This window comes from Ornithorhynchus anatinus, chromosome X3 (genome assembly GCF_004115215.2).
Source record: "Ornithorhynchus anatinus isolate Pmale09 chromosome X3, mOrnAna1.pri.v4, whole genome shotgun sequence".
NCBI lineage: Eukaryota > Metazoa > Chordata > Mammalia > Monotremata > Ornithorhynchidae > Ornithorhynchus > Ornithorhynchus anatinus.
In genome coordinates, this window is record NC_041751.1 from 19,933,940 (window position 1) to 19,953,737 (window position 19,798).

General features: G+C 47.5%; 2 protein-coding genes and 1 non-coding gene across 5 annotated transcripts in view; 1 reads left to right on the plus strand and 2 right to left on the minus strand.

Moving 5' to 3' along the window:
* Positions 1-2,907: 2,907 nt before the first annotated feature.
* On the minus strand, positions 2,908-3,045 carry LOC114807720. Its single transcript, XR_003755795.1, has one exon. It is a non-coding gene; the product is annotated as a small nucleolar RNA SNORA7 (small nucleolar RNA).
* Positions 3,046-6,870: 3,825 nt separating this feature from the next.
* CX3H6orf201 (chromosome X3 C6orf201 homolog) lies at positions 6,871-17,770 on the plus strand. The gene is made up of 3 exons (XM_007669090.3): positions 6,871-7,166; positions 11,538-11,730; positions 17,385-17,770. The coding sequence occupies exons 1-3, from the start codon at positions 6,911-6,913 to the stop codon at positions 17,623-17,625; spliced, it is 690 nt and encodes a 229-aa protein (XP_007667280.1). The 5' UTR covers positions 6,871-6,910; the 3' UTR covers positions 17,626-17,770.
* The window catches only part of ECI2 (enoyl-CoA delta isomerase 2), a 33,003-nt gene continuing 30,834 nt past the window's right edge, over positions 17,630-19,798 (minus strand). For 2 of the 3 annotated variants that reach the window (XM_029053707.2, XM_029053705.2), the window contains exon 10: positions 17,630-17,961. In XM_029053707.2, coding sequence (XP_028909540.1) covers positions 17,806-17,961 — 156 coding nt within the window. In that variant the 3' untranslated portion in view covers positions 17,630-17,805. The remainder of the gene's footprint in view (positions 17,962-19,798) is intronic. The other variant, XM_029053706.2, reaches the window with a different exon arrangement.

The window sequence follows — 19,798 nt, forward strand, 5'->3', positions numbered from 1 at the left end:
GTTTCCCGGCCTGCCGGTTTGAGTTTGGGTTGGAACTTGGGGATGGAGGGAGTCAGAGCAGAGAAGGTGCGATGGAAGGGGCCTCGGTTTTAAGCTGCTTTCCTCATCCCCCACCCCGATTCTGTCCTACCTCCCGCCAAAACAGAGAATTTCTCCCTCAGCTGCTCCTGCCTTCTTCGGTCCCTGCCCACCCACCGCTGCTTTTCGGTCAGCGACTCGAAGCCCACCTTCTGAATGGGGAAGACGTTGGGTTGCAGTCCGGGAGTGGGAGGGGAGGTGTCCCTTGCTTCCGTTTGGCTCTGACCCGTCCCACCCCTCCTCCTGTGGACTCCTGGATTCAACCTCTCAGACTGTCCTCTCAGACTGCACAGGCGTCCGGCCCGAAGCCGTGCCTCCTCTCAGCGATGAGGGCAGACAGGTAACTGGTACGGGGACGGAGGTACCCACGGGAGGGAAGGCGCCATGCTGGCGAGAGGGGACTTGGCCAAGTCAAAGCAGGCCGGCTCCCTCCGTTAGGGGCCGGGATCCGGTCCTCTAGCAGGCTGTTGGGGTCAAAGCTGAGGCCCGGTGACGTATTCCTATCCCCCGCCTGACGGCAGCGGCATAGGGCTTGAGTGGTGGGCTGCGTCGGCTCCTCACCCCGAATGCTGGGTGGGGTGGAAGGGGCCCGTGTCCGGAGTGTTCTCCAGGGGCCAAGAGGCCCCTAAGGGAAGGGAAGAGGGGCACCAGGAAGACACTAAGGTGTGGTTTTTACTTGGTGGTTGATTCACGGTGGATTCTGGAACTAATCCATGAGAAGCGCATACGGTGCCTGGAGGGTCCCCGTCAACTCTCCAGGATCGGTGGTCGGGCTAGCGGCACCTCTCGCCCTGGGTCCCCATAAGGGGATGTCATCCCCTTGCCTCACTCTCGATCTGCACGGAAGTTGGGGTCCCTCTGGGGGTGAGGTGGAGCTCCATGTGGTTTCCCAGCCCAGAGCCTCCAGGCTCTGCGACCACCAACGGCCAAATTCTCTCCCCCTTTCTCCTCACCCCCCGCTCCCTCTCATGTCCGTCTTCGCCCTGCCCTCTCCCCACAAATCTCACTCTTAAAATGCCCCACCACCTCAATGCCTTTGTCTTCTTTGGGGCTTGAGTCTTTTATTATTTCACCGCTCCTGATGTGTCTTTTTCCAGCCTCCTCTCCCCTCATTTATATCCATAGATTGTGAGCCCCTTGGATAGGCCTGTGTGGAAGTCCCACCTGTGTATTCTTTCCCAGCCCTTAGGTACATTGTGTTCTCTGTGCAAAGAAGTGCTTCATAAATACTATTACTAACTACCGCTCCGAGTAATGGTTAGTCGATGCCGGGGGTGAAGAGCAGGCCAGTAAAAACCTGTAGGAAAAACTTCAAAAAATGCAGTTTTTTACTTTCAAACCAAAGTGATTTCCTGTATCGTTGAGATGAGCCAAATGCTAATTGGTTATTTAATAAAAAATGAACTAGTAATTTTAATGTTCCTGAATTGGAATACTGTGAGCTGTTTTGCTATTTAGTGAGCGCTTACTAGGTACTACAAGATAAAGCCTTATGGGGGCCAGGGACTGCGTCCAACCTGATTATCTTAGTACAGTGCTTGGCACCTAGTAAACGCTTAACAAATACCATAATTTTATTACCGAGCACAATCCCTGTCACATGGGGCTCACAGTCTTCATTAAAAGCTTGCTCTTTCCCTGTGCCATAGATTTAAAACATTCTCCATGAACTGTTGATAAGAACGTCAACCTTGAATCTGAAAACACTATCGAAGCAATTTACAGAAATACGCCTGGTTTCCGAATTTTCATTTTTTAGGGTTGCTTGTTCATATGCATCTCGTTCTTGCTAAACTCTCCTCCCCGCTAATCCTCCAACCTCTTATTGAAAATTAGGGTGGGGTCATTTAGAATGGTCCTGTTATCTGGAATCAAAGAGCACTTTATTTCCTAAACCCTACCATCTGTCGCTTTTAGCGACACTGGCTTTGTGGTCTTGAAGAGTGGAACTAGGTATTTTTTTAAAATGGTATTTATGAAGCACTTTTTATGTGCCAAACACTGTTCCAAGCCTTGGGGTAGATGCAAGTTAATAAGGTTGGATTTCCAGTATTTAGAAGAGTGCCTGGACCATAGTAAGTGCTTAACAAAGACCATAAAAAAAGAAGTCATATGGGAAAGTCTGGTTTTTGGTTGGCACAGGTGGGGAGGACCCCCGAAGAAGTTGGGGGTATGGCAGGTTCACCCTCCATGAGGTAGGATGTCCCTCGTGGCCGGCCCCTCCCTTTCTGGCCTTAGGAGGAAGGCCTGATAGAGAGTGGCCAAAAGAACTAGACCGTTGGCCCAAATTTCCTGCTAAATGGAGTCACCTTAGGCTGTGAACCTCATTCAGGATAGGGATCGTGTTCCATCCAATGGCAATGAATCTACTCCACTATTTAATGCAGTGCTTGGAAAACTCCTTGAGGAGTCTCCTAAGCACTTAATGCAGCTCTCTGTACTTAGTAAGTGCTAAATAAATACCATTGATTGTATGTGCTTAGTAAATACTATTATTATTGCCATTATTAGATGCAGAAGATCTAAGATATGGAAATCTAATTTTCTTTTTTCTATTCCAGATCATTTTCTTTGTAAACAAAAAGTTCGAATTCACATGGACAAATTGTCTTATGCCGTCGAGTCGTTTCTGACCCGTAGCGAGACCATGGACACATGTCTCCCAGAACGCCCCGCTCTCCATCTGCAATCGTTCTGGTAGTGGATCCCTAGAGTTTTCTTGGTAAAGATATGGAAGTGGTTTACCGTTGCCGCCTTCCGCGCAGTAAACTCGAGACTCCGCCCTCGACTCTCTCCTGTGCCGCTGCTGCCCGGCACGGGTGAGTTTTGACTTGTAGCAGATGGCCTTCCGCTCGCTAGCCACTGCCCAAGCTAGGAATGGGATGGACAGGCCTCTGCTTGACTCTCTCTCCCGTAGCCGAGGCTGGTAGAGGACTGGAAACTCTCCAGATGCCATCCTGAGAGGGGACATGGATAAATACTAAGGGGCAATTTCTATGGGAGAAATGCTGTTTCAATTAGCCAGATTTCATAAAGATTCAAGCTTTCCAGGCTGTCCTAATATCAGGGGGAATTATTCCATTATAAAATAAATGTTTGGATGGAAACATTTCTTTTTCTAGTTTTTGTTTTAATTCCCAAGAAATGGGAAGGTACGAATTTAAATCTAACACACATTAGCCGCTTCAGGTGCTTGTTTCTAATAAGGGTATCTCAAAGTGTTATTGATATTTCTATTTACAGTCGTTTAGATTTGTAGTCGCTCCCTATGGCTCTCCTCTTCAAGTCACAGGGATGTAATTTCTATCAGATGTTATATTATGGGACGCAGAGTGCCTTAGTGGCAAGAATATAGGCTTGGGAGTCAGAGGTCGTGTGTTCTAATCCCAGCTCTGCCGCTTATCAGCTGTGTGACTTTGGGCAAGTCACTTAACTTCTCTGTGCCTCCGTTACCTCACCTGTCAAATGGGGATTAAGACTGAGCCCTGACAACCTGATTACCTTACCTTACTTAGAACAGTGCTTGGCACATAGCGCTCAACAAATTCGTCATATTTATTGAGCGCTTACTATGTGCAGGGCACCGTACTAAGCACTTGGAATGTACAATTCAGCAACAGATAGAGACAAGCCCTGCCCAACGATGGGCTCACGGTCTAAACAAATACCATTAATATTATTATCTCAATAACTATGGAAAGGAAAAGATATTTTCGTCGGCAAGACCCTCTTTTCCTCAGTTCCTCCACCTGTGCTTTCTCCTCTTTTGTTGCCGGGGAAGACTAGACTCCGGGTTCCCGAGCATTCTCCTCAGAGATTTATCAACCGTAATTACATCTTCTAAGAAACTCCCATTTGTTCCCCTAGACTGAGCTGGCTACTTGAAACAGTTCTTTCCACTTACCATTCCTAGTTGGCTGTGCTGCCCTCTTCTTGAGTCCATCTAGAATGTCATCAAAAAGATGTATTTAGCACAGCGTGTGTGGTGGGGTTTTTTTTGGGGGGGGGGGGGACGGACAACATATGATGTGTGTGCGGGTGAGTCTTCTGGGTACTGTTGGTTTGTAAAGTAAGCAAGAAACAGAGAACAGCTATCAGGGCCTCACCGTGAAAAGCAGCATGGTGTAGTGGAAAGCCCGGGCTTGGGAGTCAGAGGTCTTGGTTTCTAATGCTGGCTTTGTCACTAGTCTTCTGCGTGACCTTGGGTGAGTCACTTTACTTCTCTGTGCCTCAGTCACCTCACCTGTCAAATGGGGATTGAGACCGGGAGCCCCACGTGAGACAGGGACCGTGTCCAACCCGATTTGCTTGGATCCACCCCAGGGCTTAGTACAGCGCCTCGCACACAGTAAGGAACGGTCCCCCCGAGGAGATAGTGAGGCGGCCGCCCTACGAGGAGAGACCTGCAAAGCCTCTAGTTTACCTGACTGATCTGCAGGCACCCTGAGCAGAGTTGACGGTGGGGCCAGCTAAGTAGATTATATTTTTTAGTGTGTATGAGTGGTTATCTGCAGAGAAGTGATCTTTCTTGAAGGCAAACCCTTGCTCCTTGCTCACGGGCTTGGGACTCAGAGGTCATGGGTTCTAATCCTGGCTCCGCCACTTGTCTGCTTGGTGATCTTGGGCAAGTCACTTAACTTATCTGTGCCTCAGTTACCTCATCTGTAAAATGGGGATAAAGACTGTGAGCCCATGTGGGACAGGGACTGTGTCCAACCTGATTACCGAGTACCTACCCCGGCTCTTAGAACGGTGCTGGGCACTTAACACATACCATAATTATTATTACTATTATCTCGCCCCCACAGCACTTAATAAAGCAGGGATTGAGACTGTGAGCCCCATGTGGAACAGGGACTGTCCAACCCGATTAGTTTTCTCTTCAAATGCCGTCGAGTCGTTTCCGACCCCAGCGACTCCACGGACACGCCGTCTTGGGAACGTCCCATCTGCTGTCAAAAAGTCGTTCTGTTGTATCCGTAGAGTTTTCTTGGTAAAAGCATGGAAGTGGTTTACCACGGCCTTCTTCTGCGCAGTAAAATCCGAGGCTCTGCCGTTGTCTTTGATCAACATTTTGACCACTCGGTCATTCGCCTTTAACTCTTTCCCATGCCGCTGCTGCCCAGCATAGGTGAATTGACTTCATCACAGGTGAATCAACAGGTGGATCGGTTTTGTCTGCTGCTTCGGCTTAGACCTTTCCATTAAGGTATAACTGTAAGCTTCATCAGCGTACGTAAACTCCTGCCGCGATAAGACGTCGATTCATAGGTGAGGATTAGCTTATAACTGAGATAAACTGAGGCCCAAAGAGGTGAAGCGACGTGTCCAAGGTCACACAGCAAACGAGCGGCGGAGCTGGGATTAGATCCCAGGTCCTTCTGACTCCCGAGCCCGTGCTTTTTCCACTAGGCCACACTGCTTCTCTCTATTTGGCATGACTGAAAATTGCTTATTCATTGTGACTGACTCGAAAAACTTCATCGTAGTTCTGAAACTAGCTCACGATGACCTGACTGGCCACTTCAGAGCCGAGGGCGCCCTGTCCGATCCATTCCCCGCCCCCGCGTGGCAGTCAAACAGGGATGTGTAGTGGGAGTAGGCCCACTCAGTTGATTTCTCACAACCGTGATGGATGATGCAAGAAGAGACCTGAATGCAAGTGATGATGATGATGATGGTATTTGTTAAGCGCTTACTATATGCCAAGCACTGTTCTAAACCTTGGGGTGGATACAAGGTAATCAGGTTGTCCCAGGTGGGGCTCACAGTCTTAATCTCCATTTTACAGATGAGGTACTGAGGCACAGAGAAGTTAAGCGACTTGCCCACAGTCACACAGTTGACAAGTGGCAGAGCTGGGATTCGAACCCATGACCTCTGAGTCCCAAGCTCGTGCTCTTGCCGCTGAGCCACGATGGCGTCCTAGAGGCTCGTGCCCGAGAAGACTTGCTAATGACTGTAGCAGCACGGTCTAACAGAAATAGCACGGGCCTGGGAGTCAGAGGACCTGGGTCCTGATCCCGTCTCTGCCACTCGCCTGCTGCGTGACCTCGGGCAAATCGCTTAACCTCTCTGCTCCTCAGTTCCCTCCTCTGTCAAATGGGGATTTAGATTGCGAGACCTGTGTCCAACATGATTATCCTGTATCTATTCCAGTGCTTAGTACAGTGCCCGCCACATAGCGGAACAGTGCTTGGCACATAGTAAGCGCTTAACAAATACCAACATTATGATTATTAGTAAGCACGTAACAAATGTCATAAGAAAAAAAAAAGGCGAGACCAATATGCACCGAGAAAAGAGCCGCTCTTTTTGAGAGGAGGTTTTGCAAGGATCAAGAGACATGGAGGTAAAAGGGAACAATATTACGTGCTGCAACCAAGCGGGTCATCGACTTTCAGCTTTTCTGTGTAGGCGATATAGCCAGGACTGCGGATTCAGCACTGTGAATTTCACAATGAAGTTCACGATGCTATGTGAGTTTCACCATCTCCTTCTAGAGTGAAGAGCAACTATACATAATGCCTGGAAGGTTAACTGTGAACTGGAACTCGCGCAGAGATTGTGTCAACCAACTCTATTGGTATTGTCCCCTCCCAAGGGCTTAGTACAGTCCTCCGTAGGTGCTCCATAGATCCTATCGATCGATCGGCTGATCACTGGACTCGCGCTAGTCTTCAGAGAAGTGCTTGAGGGGGCGTGGGGGACGGAAGGGGCTGGATTCCCCTCCTTGACCTGCCCCATTGTGACTCTTGGAATGCTGCAAAAGCAGAGCAAGCTCTTCTTTCCTCGCTTTGGTCAGAACAGGGGAGGAAGGGAGTGTAGGGGGATGAACAATGAGGGCTGCTTATTCCAATTTCTGCCTGCTGAATCCCCCATGACTCAATGGGCCAAAATCATGGGCGTGGACGTCAGAGCCGCTCTAGACTTGCCGCCAATATCCTTGTATCAGAAATTGAACAGCTATGAGCGGGATGAAGAGATGCGTCACATCTACAAGGAGCTCTCCCTGTTTCAAGGACACCTGCGTGATCCTCTGAAGAGTGAACTCTCTACCTACATTAGCAAAGAGGATGCTGTGAAAGGTTTGAGGTTTAGAGGTTTGAGGTTCACAATGTGCTTAGTAAGAATGACACCCCTTCAACCCATGGTCCGAAGCTTCCCCTCGTACCCTATCCCTTATTTGCCCTCAAACAGTCAGTCAATCAGGGGAATTTATTGAGGCTTACTGTATGCAGAGGACAGTATACTAAGCGCTTGAGGGAATACAATAGAGTCGGTAGATGTGATCCCTGCCCTGGAGGAGCTTACAATCTAGTGGGGGAGACAGATGATAAAATCAATTACAGATAGGAGAAGCAGCAGTTTTTTAGAATATTTATATTAGTGATCTAGGAATGGAGTAGGGTATCAAAGTGGTACAGGCGCAAGCACATAGGTAAAGTGAAAGGGGGAGAGGGAAAAAAGGGTGAGGAAATGAGAGATGAATCAGGGAGGGCTTCCCGGAGGAGACGAGGATTTTAGTAGGGCTTTGCAGATGGAGAAAGCGGTGGTCCGTCAGATTTGAAGGGGAAAGGAGGCTTTTTATGGTATATGTTAAGCGCTTATTATGTGTCAGGCACTTTTCTAAGCACTGAGGTAATTACTAGGTAATCAGGTCACACTCTTTGTTTTTCCTTTAACTGTGCTGGAAAAGTCTTCTGAGTCTTGTTGCCAGAATCCTTGCTTTTCAGAAATGTTGACTGAGTTTTGAAGCCAGTTTATAAAGTGAATCGGGTGGCTGAGATGAATGATGTTAGCAAAAGTTTCTAGGACCCTGGGCAGAAGACAGAGGCTGCCCGCCTAGAGATTTTGGTCTCTATCTGGTCCTGGTCCATGTTGGCTGTGCAGCTAGTTTTGGGATCCTCCGGTGAAGCATTTACTTGAAGCCTCATTGCTGAGAACTGCCGGCCTCTGACACTCTTAGACTAAATCACAGACTCAGAGCGGAAGTCATTAAGAACTTGAGAACGGAGGATGATGCTTTTCTCTTTGAGGGGAGTTTTACCTGTTTTGAGGGGTTTGCTCCCCCCTATAATAATAACAATCATAACGTGTATCTGTTAATAATAATAATGTTGGTATTTAAGCGGTAGATTGGTAGGTTGGGGTAGATACAGGGTAATCAGGTTCTCCCACGTGAGGCTCACAGTTAATCCCCATTTGACAGATGAGGTAACTGAGGCATAGAGAAGTTAAGTGACTTGCCCACAGTCACACAGCTGACAAGTGGCAGAGCTGGGATTCGAACTCAAGCATTTAGCAGCATGGCTCTGTGGAAAGAGCCTGGGCTTCGGAGTCAGAGATCATGGGTTCGACTCCCGGATCTGCCACTTGTCAGCTGTGTGACTGTGGGCAAGTCACTTCACTTCTCTGTGCCTCAGTCACCTCATCTGTAAAATGGGGATTAACTGTGAGCCTCACGTGGGACAAACTGATTACCCTGTATCTACCCCAGCGCTTAGAACAGTGCTCTGCACATAGTAAGCGCTTAACAAATACCAACATATTATTATTACTATGTGTCAAGCACTGCGGTAGATACAAGATAATCAGGTTAATCAGTCCCTGTCCCACACGGGGCTCACCATCTATAGAGAATGAAAAGTTCCCATTTTACAAATAGGGAAATTGAAGCACAGAGCGGTTAAGTGACTTACCCAAGGTCACACAGAAGACATGTAGCGGAGTCGGGATTAGAATCCAGGTCTTCTGACCCCTAAGTCCGTGCTCTTACCACTAGGCCACGATTCTTGGATGTTCATTTATGATATTTTTAGCGTTTATTAAGCTCTTAACTATAGGCCAAGTGCTGAGATAGACACAAGGTTATGAGATCAGACACAGTCCCTATTCCATGCAGGGATCACCATTTTACAGATGAGGAAACTGAGGCCTGGTGAGGTTAAGTGACATGCCCAAGGACAGTGGCAGAGTTGGGACTCGAGCCCACCTCTCCTCAATCAGTTATATTAACTGAGTGCTTACTGTGTGCAGAGCACTGTACTAAGTGTTTGGGAGAGTGCAATATAACGATATAACAGAGTTGGTAGACACATTCCCTGCCCACAGAGAGCCTGTAGTCTAGAGGGGGAGACAGACATTAATATAAATAAATAAATTACGGATATGTACATAAGTTCCGTGGGGCTGAGGGGAGGGGTGAATAAAGGGAGCAAGTCAGGGTGACCCAGAAGGGAGTGGGAGAAGAGGAAAGGAGGGCTTAGTGAGGGAAGGCCTCTTGGAGGAGATGTGCCTTTAATAAGGCTTTGAAGGTGGGGAGAGTAATTGTCTTTCAGATATGAAGAAGCCAGAGGCAGGATGTGGGCGAAAGTTCAGCAGCTAGATAGACAAGATCGATCGATGTGTGCTCTGCACACATTAAGTGCTTAATAAATGTGATTGCTCGGCCTTCGCCATTGTGATGGTAGTGGATAGAGCATGGAACTGGTAGTCAGAAGGTCATGGGTTCTAATTCCAGTTCTGACACTTGTCTGCTGGGTGACCTTGGGCTTCACTTCTCTGTGCCTCATTTACCTCATCTGTAAAATGGGGATTAAGACTCTGAGCCCCATGTGGGACAGGGACTGTGTCCAACCCAACTGGTCTGTACCCACCCCAGGGCTTAGTACAGTGCCTGGCACATAAGCGCTTAAACAAATGCCATTATTATTATTATTGTTTTGTTAAAGGGGACACCGGGCTTTAAATAAGCTCTTAGTGCACACAGCAAGAGCTTGATGAATTGATCGATCGATTGATCGATTGATAAATACCATTGATTGCTTTAAATAGCTCAGCCCTGGTATGGGGCCGGAGAGCGGAGACGAAGTTACTGGTATCGCCCTCCCGGCGTCAAGCTCGTGGGTCGATGCCAACACTCAAGCACAGTATTTGACTCCAAGAAGAACCTGATACGGAAGACGAATAGGTGAATAAATGAGTGGGAAAAATAAGTGCATTATATGTGGTCTGTCTTTGTTCATGCTCTGCCTTTGTGTTTTGGCTAGGGGAGTCCTGGTTTGAGGCCTAACTCTCATCATGCTTGTCACCGTCATCACTACCAGTTCTCATCTGAGCACTTAGAAAGCGTCAACTCTGAACTGAATGTTTGGAGATCTACAGAGAATATCGAGTAACGGACAGTCCCTACCCACAAGGAGCTCACGATCCAGACAGGGAAAAGACGCACGGACACTTTTCCGTTAAATATTCAGCGGAGCGGAGCGGCCCACCTCCTCCTTTTCTTTTCCCTCCCCTCACCCCCTCACATTCATTAGATGGAAAATGTCCATCCAGAAATTTCTCCCTTTTTCTATTTCTCCTTTTTTGCCAACCCTCTGCTCCTGCAGGGGGTGGGGTTTGATGGTGAGTGGGGAGAGCTTGAGGCCAAGGAATCCCTTAAAAGCCTTCAAGGGATGGGGGCTGATAAAACGGTGATGCTCCTGCCTTTTTAATTTTTTCATAGGATTTGTTAAGTGTTTACTATGTGCCAAGCAGTGTTCTAAGTACTGGGATAGATACACGTTTATCAGGTTGGATACAGTCCCTGTACCACATGGGGCTCACAGTAAAATTGGAAGGGAGGAACATAATCCTCATTTTACATATGAGGTAACTGAGGTGCAGAGAAGTTAAGGAACTTGCCGAAGGTCACACAGCAAGAAATTGGAAGAGCTGGGATTAAAACACAGATCCTCCGACTCCCAGTCCCGTGCTCTTTCCACTAGGCCATGCTGTCATTCCTCTAGCCTGTAAACTCCTTGTGTGCAGGGAACATCTCTATCAGCTCTGTTATATTATACTCTCCCAAGCATTTAAGACAGAGCTTGGCACAGTAAGCACTCAGTAAATATGATTGTTTGATTCTTTATTACCTGCCCTCTACTTCCACACAAGGATGGTTGGAGAGTCAGTTTGGTCAATAATAATAATAATGACAGTAATAATACCGGTATTTGTTAAGCGCTTACTATGTGCCAAGCACTGTTCTAAGTGCTGGGGGTAAGATATTAGGCAATCAGGTTGGACACAGTCCCCGTCCCCTATGGGGCTCACGGTCTTAATCCCCATTTTAGAGATGAGGTAACTGAGGCAGAGACAAGTTTAGTGATTTGCCCAAGGTCAAATAGCAGGCAAGTGGCGGAGTTGGGATTAGAACCCGTGACCTTCTGACGCATTTACTGTATCCCTCCGAAATGGATTAGGCATTATCCTTGACTCCGGCCTCTCTTTCCAGCCCCGTAATCGGTCTGTCTCCAAATCCTATCGATTCTTCCTCCACAACATTCACACTCCATGAATGTCCCCAGATGATTTCTTTTAACAACTCACCTGCAATTTGCAACCCGACCATTTGTATTCATAGACAACACATAAGACCGTTAGCTTCATGTTTCTTCAATCCTTTCGTTTAGGTTTTATGTACCCTTCCTTGGAAAAACTTCTAATAAAAGAGCAGCTGCCAAGTGACATTTATCTAACTCCACTGCCAAGTCAGTTGGCCCTCTGGCAAAGAGCCCCTTCTGACAACACGTCTGAGGAGAAGAGAGAAATCAAGTTGGAGATGAAACAGATAAAGGAAACTCCCATGTCAACTCTAGTTGTCAAGTAAGATTTCCTTTCTTTCGGAGGATCCGTGACACTTTCCATAGACTTATAGAACTGAAAGGGACAGCGGAGAGGTCGTCTGGTCCAGCTCCCTCTCTTCAGGGAAGTAAAGTCTCAAGTCGTCCAGGCTCAGGGCTAGGGTTAAAGAAAGGACGTGTTTTTTGCTGGTGAAAGGGACTGTGGGAAAAAGCCCAGTTCCTGTCCTTGGCTCTGTCGAAAGGGAAAAGCCCCTTATTCTTGCAATCCTTGCGCATCCCTGGCATTTGATTTCCTTCTCTTAACTTCACCAGGGCAACCGCCTGCCAATTTAGCATAAACTTCCTTGAAATAAGCAAAAAAAAAAAAAGTTGTGTTCTCGGCGGTAGGAGTCATCACTAAAATCAGGATGGTTTCTGTCTTGATGGAGCCCGAGGGGCCGGCTGTTTTCAATCTAGATAAGGATGAAATTTTTGCCTGCCTAGTTAGAATCGTTGGATTGCCCTTTGTTGGGGGTGGGCCTGAGGAGAGAGGCTTGTGGGCCACTGTTGGTTTCTGGAATCAGCGGGGAATAGCAGGACTCTAGATGTTTTTCTTCGAGTGTTGGTAGGGAGATATGGAAACTTATTCCCGCTCTGTTTGGCATCGTCTGACATAAAAACACTTGGCCAGGAGTAAAGAAACCTAGTTCTCGATCCTGCTCTGCCCCCAGTTCAGTTTTCACAGCTGTTTTAGCACTTGTGAAATGGGTATAAATCATATCTGCCCCTTCCTGTTCTAGAGCAGTATGGTGAGAAACCCTTAAGTCACTGAAGCCTTTGAAATCCAAGGGGTGATATGAATGAATGATTTAGTGCAGGACTCTGCACACAGCAAGTGTGGGTTCTAATCCTGCCTCTGCCATTTGACTTGCTAGTCAGGGCGACACGGAAGGGAGTGGGAGATGGGGAAAGGTGGGGCTTAGTCTGGGAAGGCCTCTTGGAGGAGATGGGCCTTCAATAAGGCTTTGAACGGGGGGAGAGTCATTGTCGGATTTGAGGAGGGAGGGCGTTCCAGGCCAGAGGCAGGATGCGGGCGAGGGGTCGGCGGCGAGACAGGTGAGATGAGGGGCCAGTGAGAAGGTTACCACCAGAGGAGCAAAGTATGGGGGCTGGGTTGTAGGAGGAGAGAAGCGAGGTGAGGTAGGAGGGAGCGAGGTGATGGACTGCTTTAAAGCCAACGGAGAGGAGCTTTTGCTTGTTATGGAGGTGGATGGGTAACCACTGGGGATTCTGGAGGAGGAGAATTGGCAGACTCACTGAAGTAAGAGTGTGCTTGCTCCATTCACCGTATTTATTAAGCTCTGCATACAGTAAGCACTCAATAAGCATCACCGAGTGATGGATGGAGTGATTTGGAGGCTGGGACACTGGGGAATTTGGCAGGTCACTTAGACAAATCATCAAATGAGGGCTATAAAGCTAGACGAAACAGTTCTTCTACCCTTCAACCCAAGAGAAGACAGGAGGAAACCCTCTCATCTCTGTTTTTAATTTGTGTATTCTGCCAGGCTTCTTCCTACGGGACACCAAGTTAAAAAAGCCCAATCAAAATGCCCCAGCTTCATGAGTGCTGAGTCCTGACTTCTTATGGCAACCAATCAATCAATGGTATTTATTATTGGCAGTCCCAGAGCTTGAGTTCTCTGTTGAGAATCTAATTAGGGTAGCCCTTGAGATCTGATTAATGTCTCTGATGATGATGATCGTATTTCTTAAGCACTTACTCCAGCACTGTTCTAAGCACTGGATTTTTGCTCCGTCATCTCAAAAGATGACTTACTTCCAGCTTTCTGTTGATCAGGCATTCTTTTCCTGAAAGAACATAGGAAATCCACCATTAGGGAAGTTAATTTTACCAGCAGCTAGGTCAGTATTGGTTTATTCTAAACACTTGATCATTCTTCTTTTCATTTCGCCTCCATTTTCTTCTGAATTCCAGTTGCTTCAAGAACGAATGCTCACCTGTAGCTTTTTGTATTGCTCATTTTCCTCCCTTTCTGTAGTTTTCTCATCAGCTCATTTCCAACGGCTTATTTCCCTTGTTTTGAATCTCAGTTCCCACAAGGTGGATGTATTGGGCCGGGCTCGACTGGTAGCGTATTGCTGACAGAAATACAGGATCCCCAGAAAATGGAAAGTGATGTGTTGTCGACAGAGCCGGGGGGAGGGAGGTGGGTGACATTAGGCTGGCAGTGCTGATAATGAGAGAGAGGGTCCCCAAAAAGGTGGTATTCGACTACGCCCGTCCTGATTAGTCGAGCACGCCCCTATGGCACGTCACCCAACTGAAGAGTCTAGATGGGCCAGACAGCCTATAAAGATCGGCACCCAGGGGACAGCTCTTGGTAGCGGGTCGGAGTGCCGACGTTCACCCCTACCCCGAGTGTGGGACGCCAGCTCTGTGATGGCCAAGGCTGGGAACGCCATGAGGAACCCACTAGGACCCTGGCCATCTCCCGCCGTTAGCCTAGAATAGAACTAAGTGTCCCTCTTTGGGCCGGAGCATGCAGAGCTATGTCCCCCAAGGACCCGGTGCTCCCTGATAAAATTGTTTCCGCGATTAGCGCGTTTGGACCTAGAAGAGCCTGGCGGCTTGGGCCTGATAGTCATGACTTTTATTCTGAAAACTAGAGAAGCAGCGTGGCCTAATGGATAGAGCATGGGCCTGGGAGTCAGAAGGTCTTGGGTTCTAATCCCCACTCCACCACTTGTCTGCTGTGTGACCTTGGGCAAGTCACTTCGCTTCTCAGTTACCTCATCTGTAAAATGGGGATTGAGACTATGAGCCCCACATGGGACAAGGACTGTGTCCGACCCAATTTGTACAGTGCCTGGCACATAGAAAGCGCTTAAATACCACAACACGATGCTAGCCTACTAGATAACTAGGTGAGTTGGGCCACTGGGTCGTGTTCTTACGAGTGTCTTCCTGATAAAGGAAGTGGCTATGAGCGGCTTTAACGAGCCTGTGTGTTGAGTATTAGCGATCCTGTCCTTCTGTGTACGTTCCCGCTTCTCTGATACTGTGAACACGAATGACCGAATAGAGAAACTTGCATTGTAAACGGCCAGATGTGGCTGGTGTGTTTAACCCCGGCTCGTAGCGAGAGGGAAAGTAGGATCCCCAAACTGGATCTTAATGACCGGCGACGGTGACCCACAAACACTCGGCTCATCGGAGAGCAGCGGCAATGTGACGTGATGGTCATCAAATTCCCATCCTCTGGACTTTTTTTTTTTTTAAATCACAAGCCTTTAATAATAATTGTATTTGTTAAGCGCTTACCATGTGTCAGGCACTGTACTAAACGCTGGGATAGATACAAGCTAATTGGGTTGGGCTTTAGGAGAAAGTAAGCTGTTTTAAGGGAGCTAGTGGATTTCCCTCTAATCTGTAAGGTCTTTGCCAGCAGGGTTGTCTACCAAGTTTATCGTATCGTACTTTCCCAAGCGCTTAGTACAGCGTTCGGCATAGCGTAAGCACTCAGTAAATACCATTGATTGATTCTAGACAGTAAGATTGTTACGGGCAGGGATCTTGTCTGCTAATTGTTGTACTGTACTCTCCCAAGCGCTTAGTAAGAGGGCTCTGAGGATAGTAAGCACTTGCTAAGTACCACCGATTGATTGGTTAGGTCAATAGGCAATTGCACGTGGTATTATATTACAGGGGATTGTGTTGAGAGTACTTTTAACTACCTTCCAAGAGACATTCGAACTTTTGGATGGAAATGATTATCGGCGCAAGCTGGAAATCAATGTTGATTTTGACTATGTTTGTGTTCCAATTAGAAGAGGGGGTGATAATCCTGGATTTAGCCAACGATACTCATTTCAGTTCTGTGGTAGCCAGCCCACGGGCAGGTGGCCTTCATTCACTTTCGATACGGCCACCTCCCAGGGGACCGCTCTACGTCAATCAGAGACAAACGGGCAGGCGCAAAGGGATGAAACACAACGGTAAGATCCGGTATTAGAACCGCTGGCTCTTGGCAGGTTCCCTCCAAATTCTGTGCTAAATAAATAAATCAGGAAGCACAAAAGCCAGGATCCAGCCCGAGACCGTGCTGTGAACAGATTTTCTGAGGGTGTAGAGTTCCAGATGGTTGAGTATATCTCTTCTGGAGAATTTGGCAGGCGCTCAAGCCCAGGTTTTACAGCACTACAGATTCCCAAAGGGTGCCACATGTAAAATATAATTAGTCGTAAATTGTATTTATTGGCTAAATATGTTTATCAGTTATGATTTGCGTTGGCTTTAGGGCCCACTTGTTTGTCTCTGCAGAAAGGTAGGGCAAGGCAAGGGATGAAGTGGGGCAGGCACGAGACTCTCCGCAGCTCCTGCGGTTTGATTTCCACAACTCGTTTCGTTGCACGAATGCCTGCTGGAAGCCTGGTGGAAGGGAGAGGAGGCCCCGTTTTGTGACTCGGAAGGTGGTCGCTCAGCACGGGTCCTGACGGGGAGGGTGAGGATGGGCTCCTCTCCTCTCCGCCATTTTGAGTCCAGAGGTGAACAGTGGGCCAGGAGACGCTTGCCCAAGGTCACGCAGCAGGCAAGTGGCAGAGCTGGGGTTAGAATGCAGCTCCTCGGTTCTCAGGCCCATGTCCTTCCCCCTAGCCCACGCTGCTTTTTATATTGTACTCTCCCGAGCACGTGGTACAGCGCTCTGTGCATATCAAGCACTCGATAAATACCACTGATTGATCGGTATGATTCGCACTTAGGTATATTTGCAACACTGTAATTGAAGCAATTTGTTAACATGCTTATTATATGCCAAGCACTGTACCGAGCACAGGGGAGAGACAACATAAGCAGATCGGACACAGCCCCGTCCCACGTGGGGCTCACACTCTGAGCGGGAGGGAGAGCGGGTACCTTATTCCCATTTTACAGTTGAGGAGACTGAGGCATTGAGAAGTTAAGTGACCGGCCCCAAGTCACTCAGTAGGCACGTGACAGAGTTGGAACTAGGATTAAGAGTGAGCCCCATGTGGGAATAGCAACAATAATGATAATAACTGTGGTATTTAAGCACTTACTGTGTGCCAGGCTGGGGTGGATACCGGCAAATCGCGTTGGGGCTCACGGTCTTAATTCCCATTTTACAAATGAGGTAACTGAGGCCCAGAGAAGTGAAGTGACTTGCCCAGGGTAACACAGCAGACAGACAGGGTCTGTGTCTAACCTGATTGACTTGTATCTACTCCAGCGCTTATAACAGTGCTTGGCACATAGTAAACGCTTCACAAGTACCATTGTTGTTATAATATTAACTTACTGTTATTTATTGACCCTTCCATACTTTTATCATCAACCTTAGCGTTTTCTGAACGGTCCATCTGTCATCCCCATTAGGCTGGAAATTCTTGAGGGTAGAGACTCTCTTACTCTCAGTTGTATGCTCCTAAACTCTCAGTGCAGTGCTCTATAACCAGTAGGTGCTCAGCAAACTATCGACTGAGCGATATGGTCAGTGCCAGACCCTGGCACCGGGTGGCCAGAAATACTGTGGTCTCTTATCTTCCCCTTCCCTCAACGCATGGAAAGTCAAACAGTTTAATTGAATATATAACATCTAAAGCTTTTTCTTATATATTTTTTTGGTGTCGTCTCCTTCCTTCCCTCCACGGTAGATGGCCGACAAGGAACCTGATGCCCAGACAGGACCAGCATACGGTTATCTGGGAACTGTCTAAATTTGGACCAGTAGAGTCGATAACCATCTTGGGGCAGCACACAGCTCTAGTTGTGTTCAAGGAGCTGGTTTCAGCGTGTAAAGCCGTGTCCACCTTTCCGGCAAATATCCTAGGCAAGAGTTTGCAGTGTTCCTGGCACCACAAATTCATGAACCGATACAAAATTCTTCGTCATTAGCCCAGAGAATCCAAACCTTCAATTTACTCCTGAAGACTGTTAGGTAATTATTTATCTGGGTCCGGAGTTAATACAGTAGCTGTAACAAATTCATAACACTGACAAAAAGACCACTGGGATTTACCAACAGGAGCAATCAACTGTAGTTTCTGGAAGATTTCGTATTCATTACGCCAAAAATTAGAGTTTTGAGCTTTTTGAGAAGAAGTTCATAATCGCGGTCATGCATTCATCCGACAGCCACCTTTCCTCAAGGATCTGGCACTCTTGGCTATTAACAGCGTGAAGCTTCTCTCTGTCCACACTTCGCATCAGCTGTTTAGAAATTCTCATGGCCTGGTGAAAACAAAACCCAAAATAACATCTAGTGAGGACAGGTGTGTGCCATAATTTCCTCGTCTCCTGCTTCTTTGTTGACCCCAAGCTAGCCTCAATGCCTCATCGCAAATACACGGGGCCTGGATGAGCCTCCAGGAAGAGAAAGCAAGCTGAGTTACCTCTCTTTTAGGATTTAGGCAAATGCACCTCCCTTTGAGTATGCTTATGGAGCCCGTGGCTCATCACTCACCTCTCACTGTCACTCTCTCCAAGTCACTGCCCTGCATTTCGTCACCTTAATGTGGCTCCCCGGGGGGGGGGGGGGGAACACCAACACACTGAAGGAACTGCGTGACCTCGAGGAAAGAGCACAGGCCTGGGAGTCAGAGGACCTGGGCTCTAATCCCGGCTTCGCCACTTGTCTGCCGTGCGACCTTGGGCAAGTCACAACTTCACTTATCCATGCCTCAGTTACCTTATTTGTCAAATGGGGATTAGGACTGTGAGCCCTATGTGGGATAGGGACTGTATCTTGTATCTACAGTACAAGATAGTACAATGCCTGGCACATAGCAAGCGCTTAGCAAATACCAGTAAAGAAAAAAAAAAGTACAATGTATTTGTTATGTTTAATACCGTATTCTGCAAAAGCCTCAGGGAAAAAAAAAAAAAGGAATTTACTCCAAAATGGGAATTCTATTGAAGAATTTAACTTTGTTCAGGATTTGAGCTTCCACTTACACTGGCCCTGGGACGCCAGTTTGAGCAGGCCAATTTGTGGGCTGGTGCGTATCACCCCTCTGGTTAGGAAACATTTGAAGTTAATCAGGTTGGACACAATCCCTGCCCCACATGGGGCTCACAGTCGGTATGAGGGAGAACAGGTACTGAATTCCCATTTTAAGAGCTGAGGAAACTGAGGCACAGGGGAGATAAGCGACTTACCCGAGGTCACCCAGGAAGCAAGTGGGAGAGCAGAGATTAGAACTCAGGTCCTCTGACTCCCAGGCCCGTGCTTCTTCCTCTAGGCCACGCTGCTTACCAATAATTCTGATTTTAAATGTTCCAAGCAAAAGCCCATAGTAAGCTAATTCCAACATTTAGGTAAAGTCCTTGAGGGCAGGGATTGTGTTTTACTCTCCTTTGCACCTAGTGCAGTGCTTTGCACAGGGTAAGTACTCTACAAATTCTACCGAATGACACTGATTATTAGTTGAGATGTTATATAATGTTTACTTTGGATTTTCTTGCACTTGGATCTGTGACAGTTGGTATCTGCCCCACCCTCAACCCCACAAAATTTATGTATGCATCTTGAAATTATGTATTAAATATTTATGTATAAAAGATAAGCAGCAGCATGGCGTAGTAGATAGAGCCCGGGCCTGCGAGTCAGAAGGTCATGGGTTCTAGTCCTGGCTCCACTATTTGTCTGCTTTGTGACCTTGGGCAAGTCACTTAACTTCTCTGGGCCTCAATTACCTCATCTCTAAAAAATGGGGATTAAGAATGTGAGCCCAATACGGGACAGGGACTGTGTCCACCTTGCTTAAACCTCAGGGTTTAGGACAGTGCTTGGCACATAGTAAGTGCTTAACAAGTACCATAATTATTATTATATAATGAATTATTCATTTAAATTAATGTCTGTCTCCCTTTCTACACTGTAAGCTCATTGTGGGCAGGGAACGTGTCTGCCAACTCTGTTGCACTTGTCCGCTGTGTGACCTTGGGCAAGTCACTTCACTTCTCTGTGCCTCAGTTACCTCGTCTGTAAAATGGGGATTGAGACTGTGAGCCCCACGTGGGGCAGTTTGTCCAACCCGATTTGCTGGTATCCATCCCAGCGCTTAGT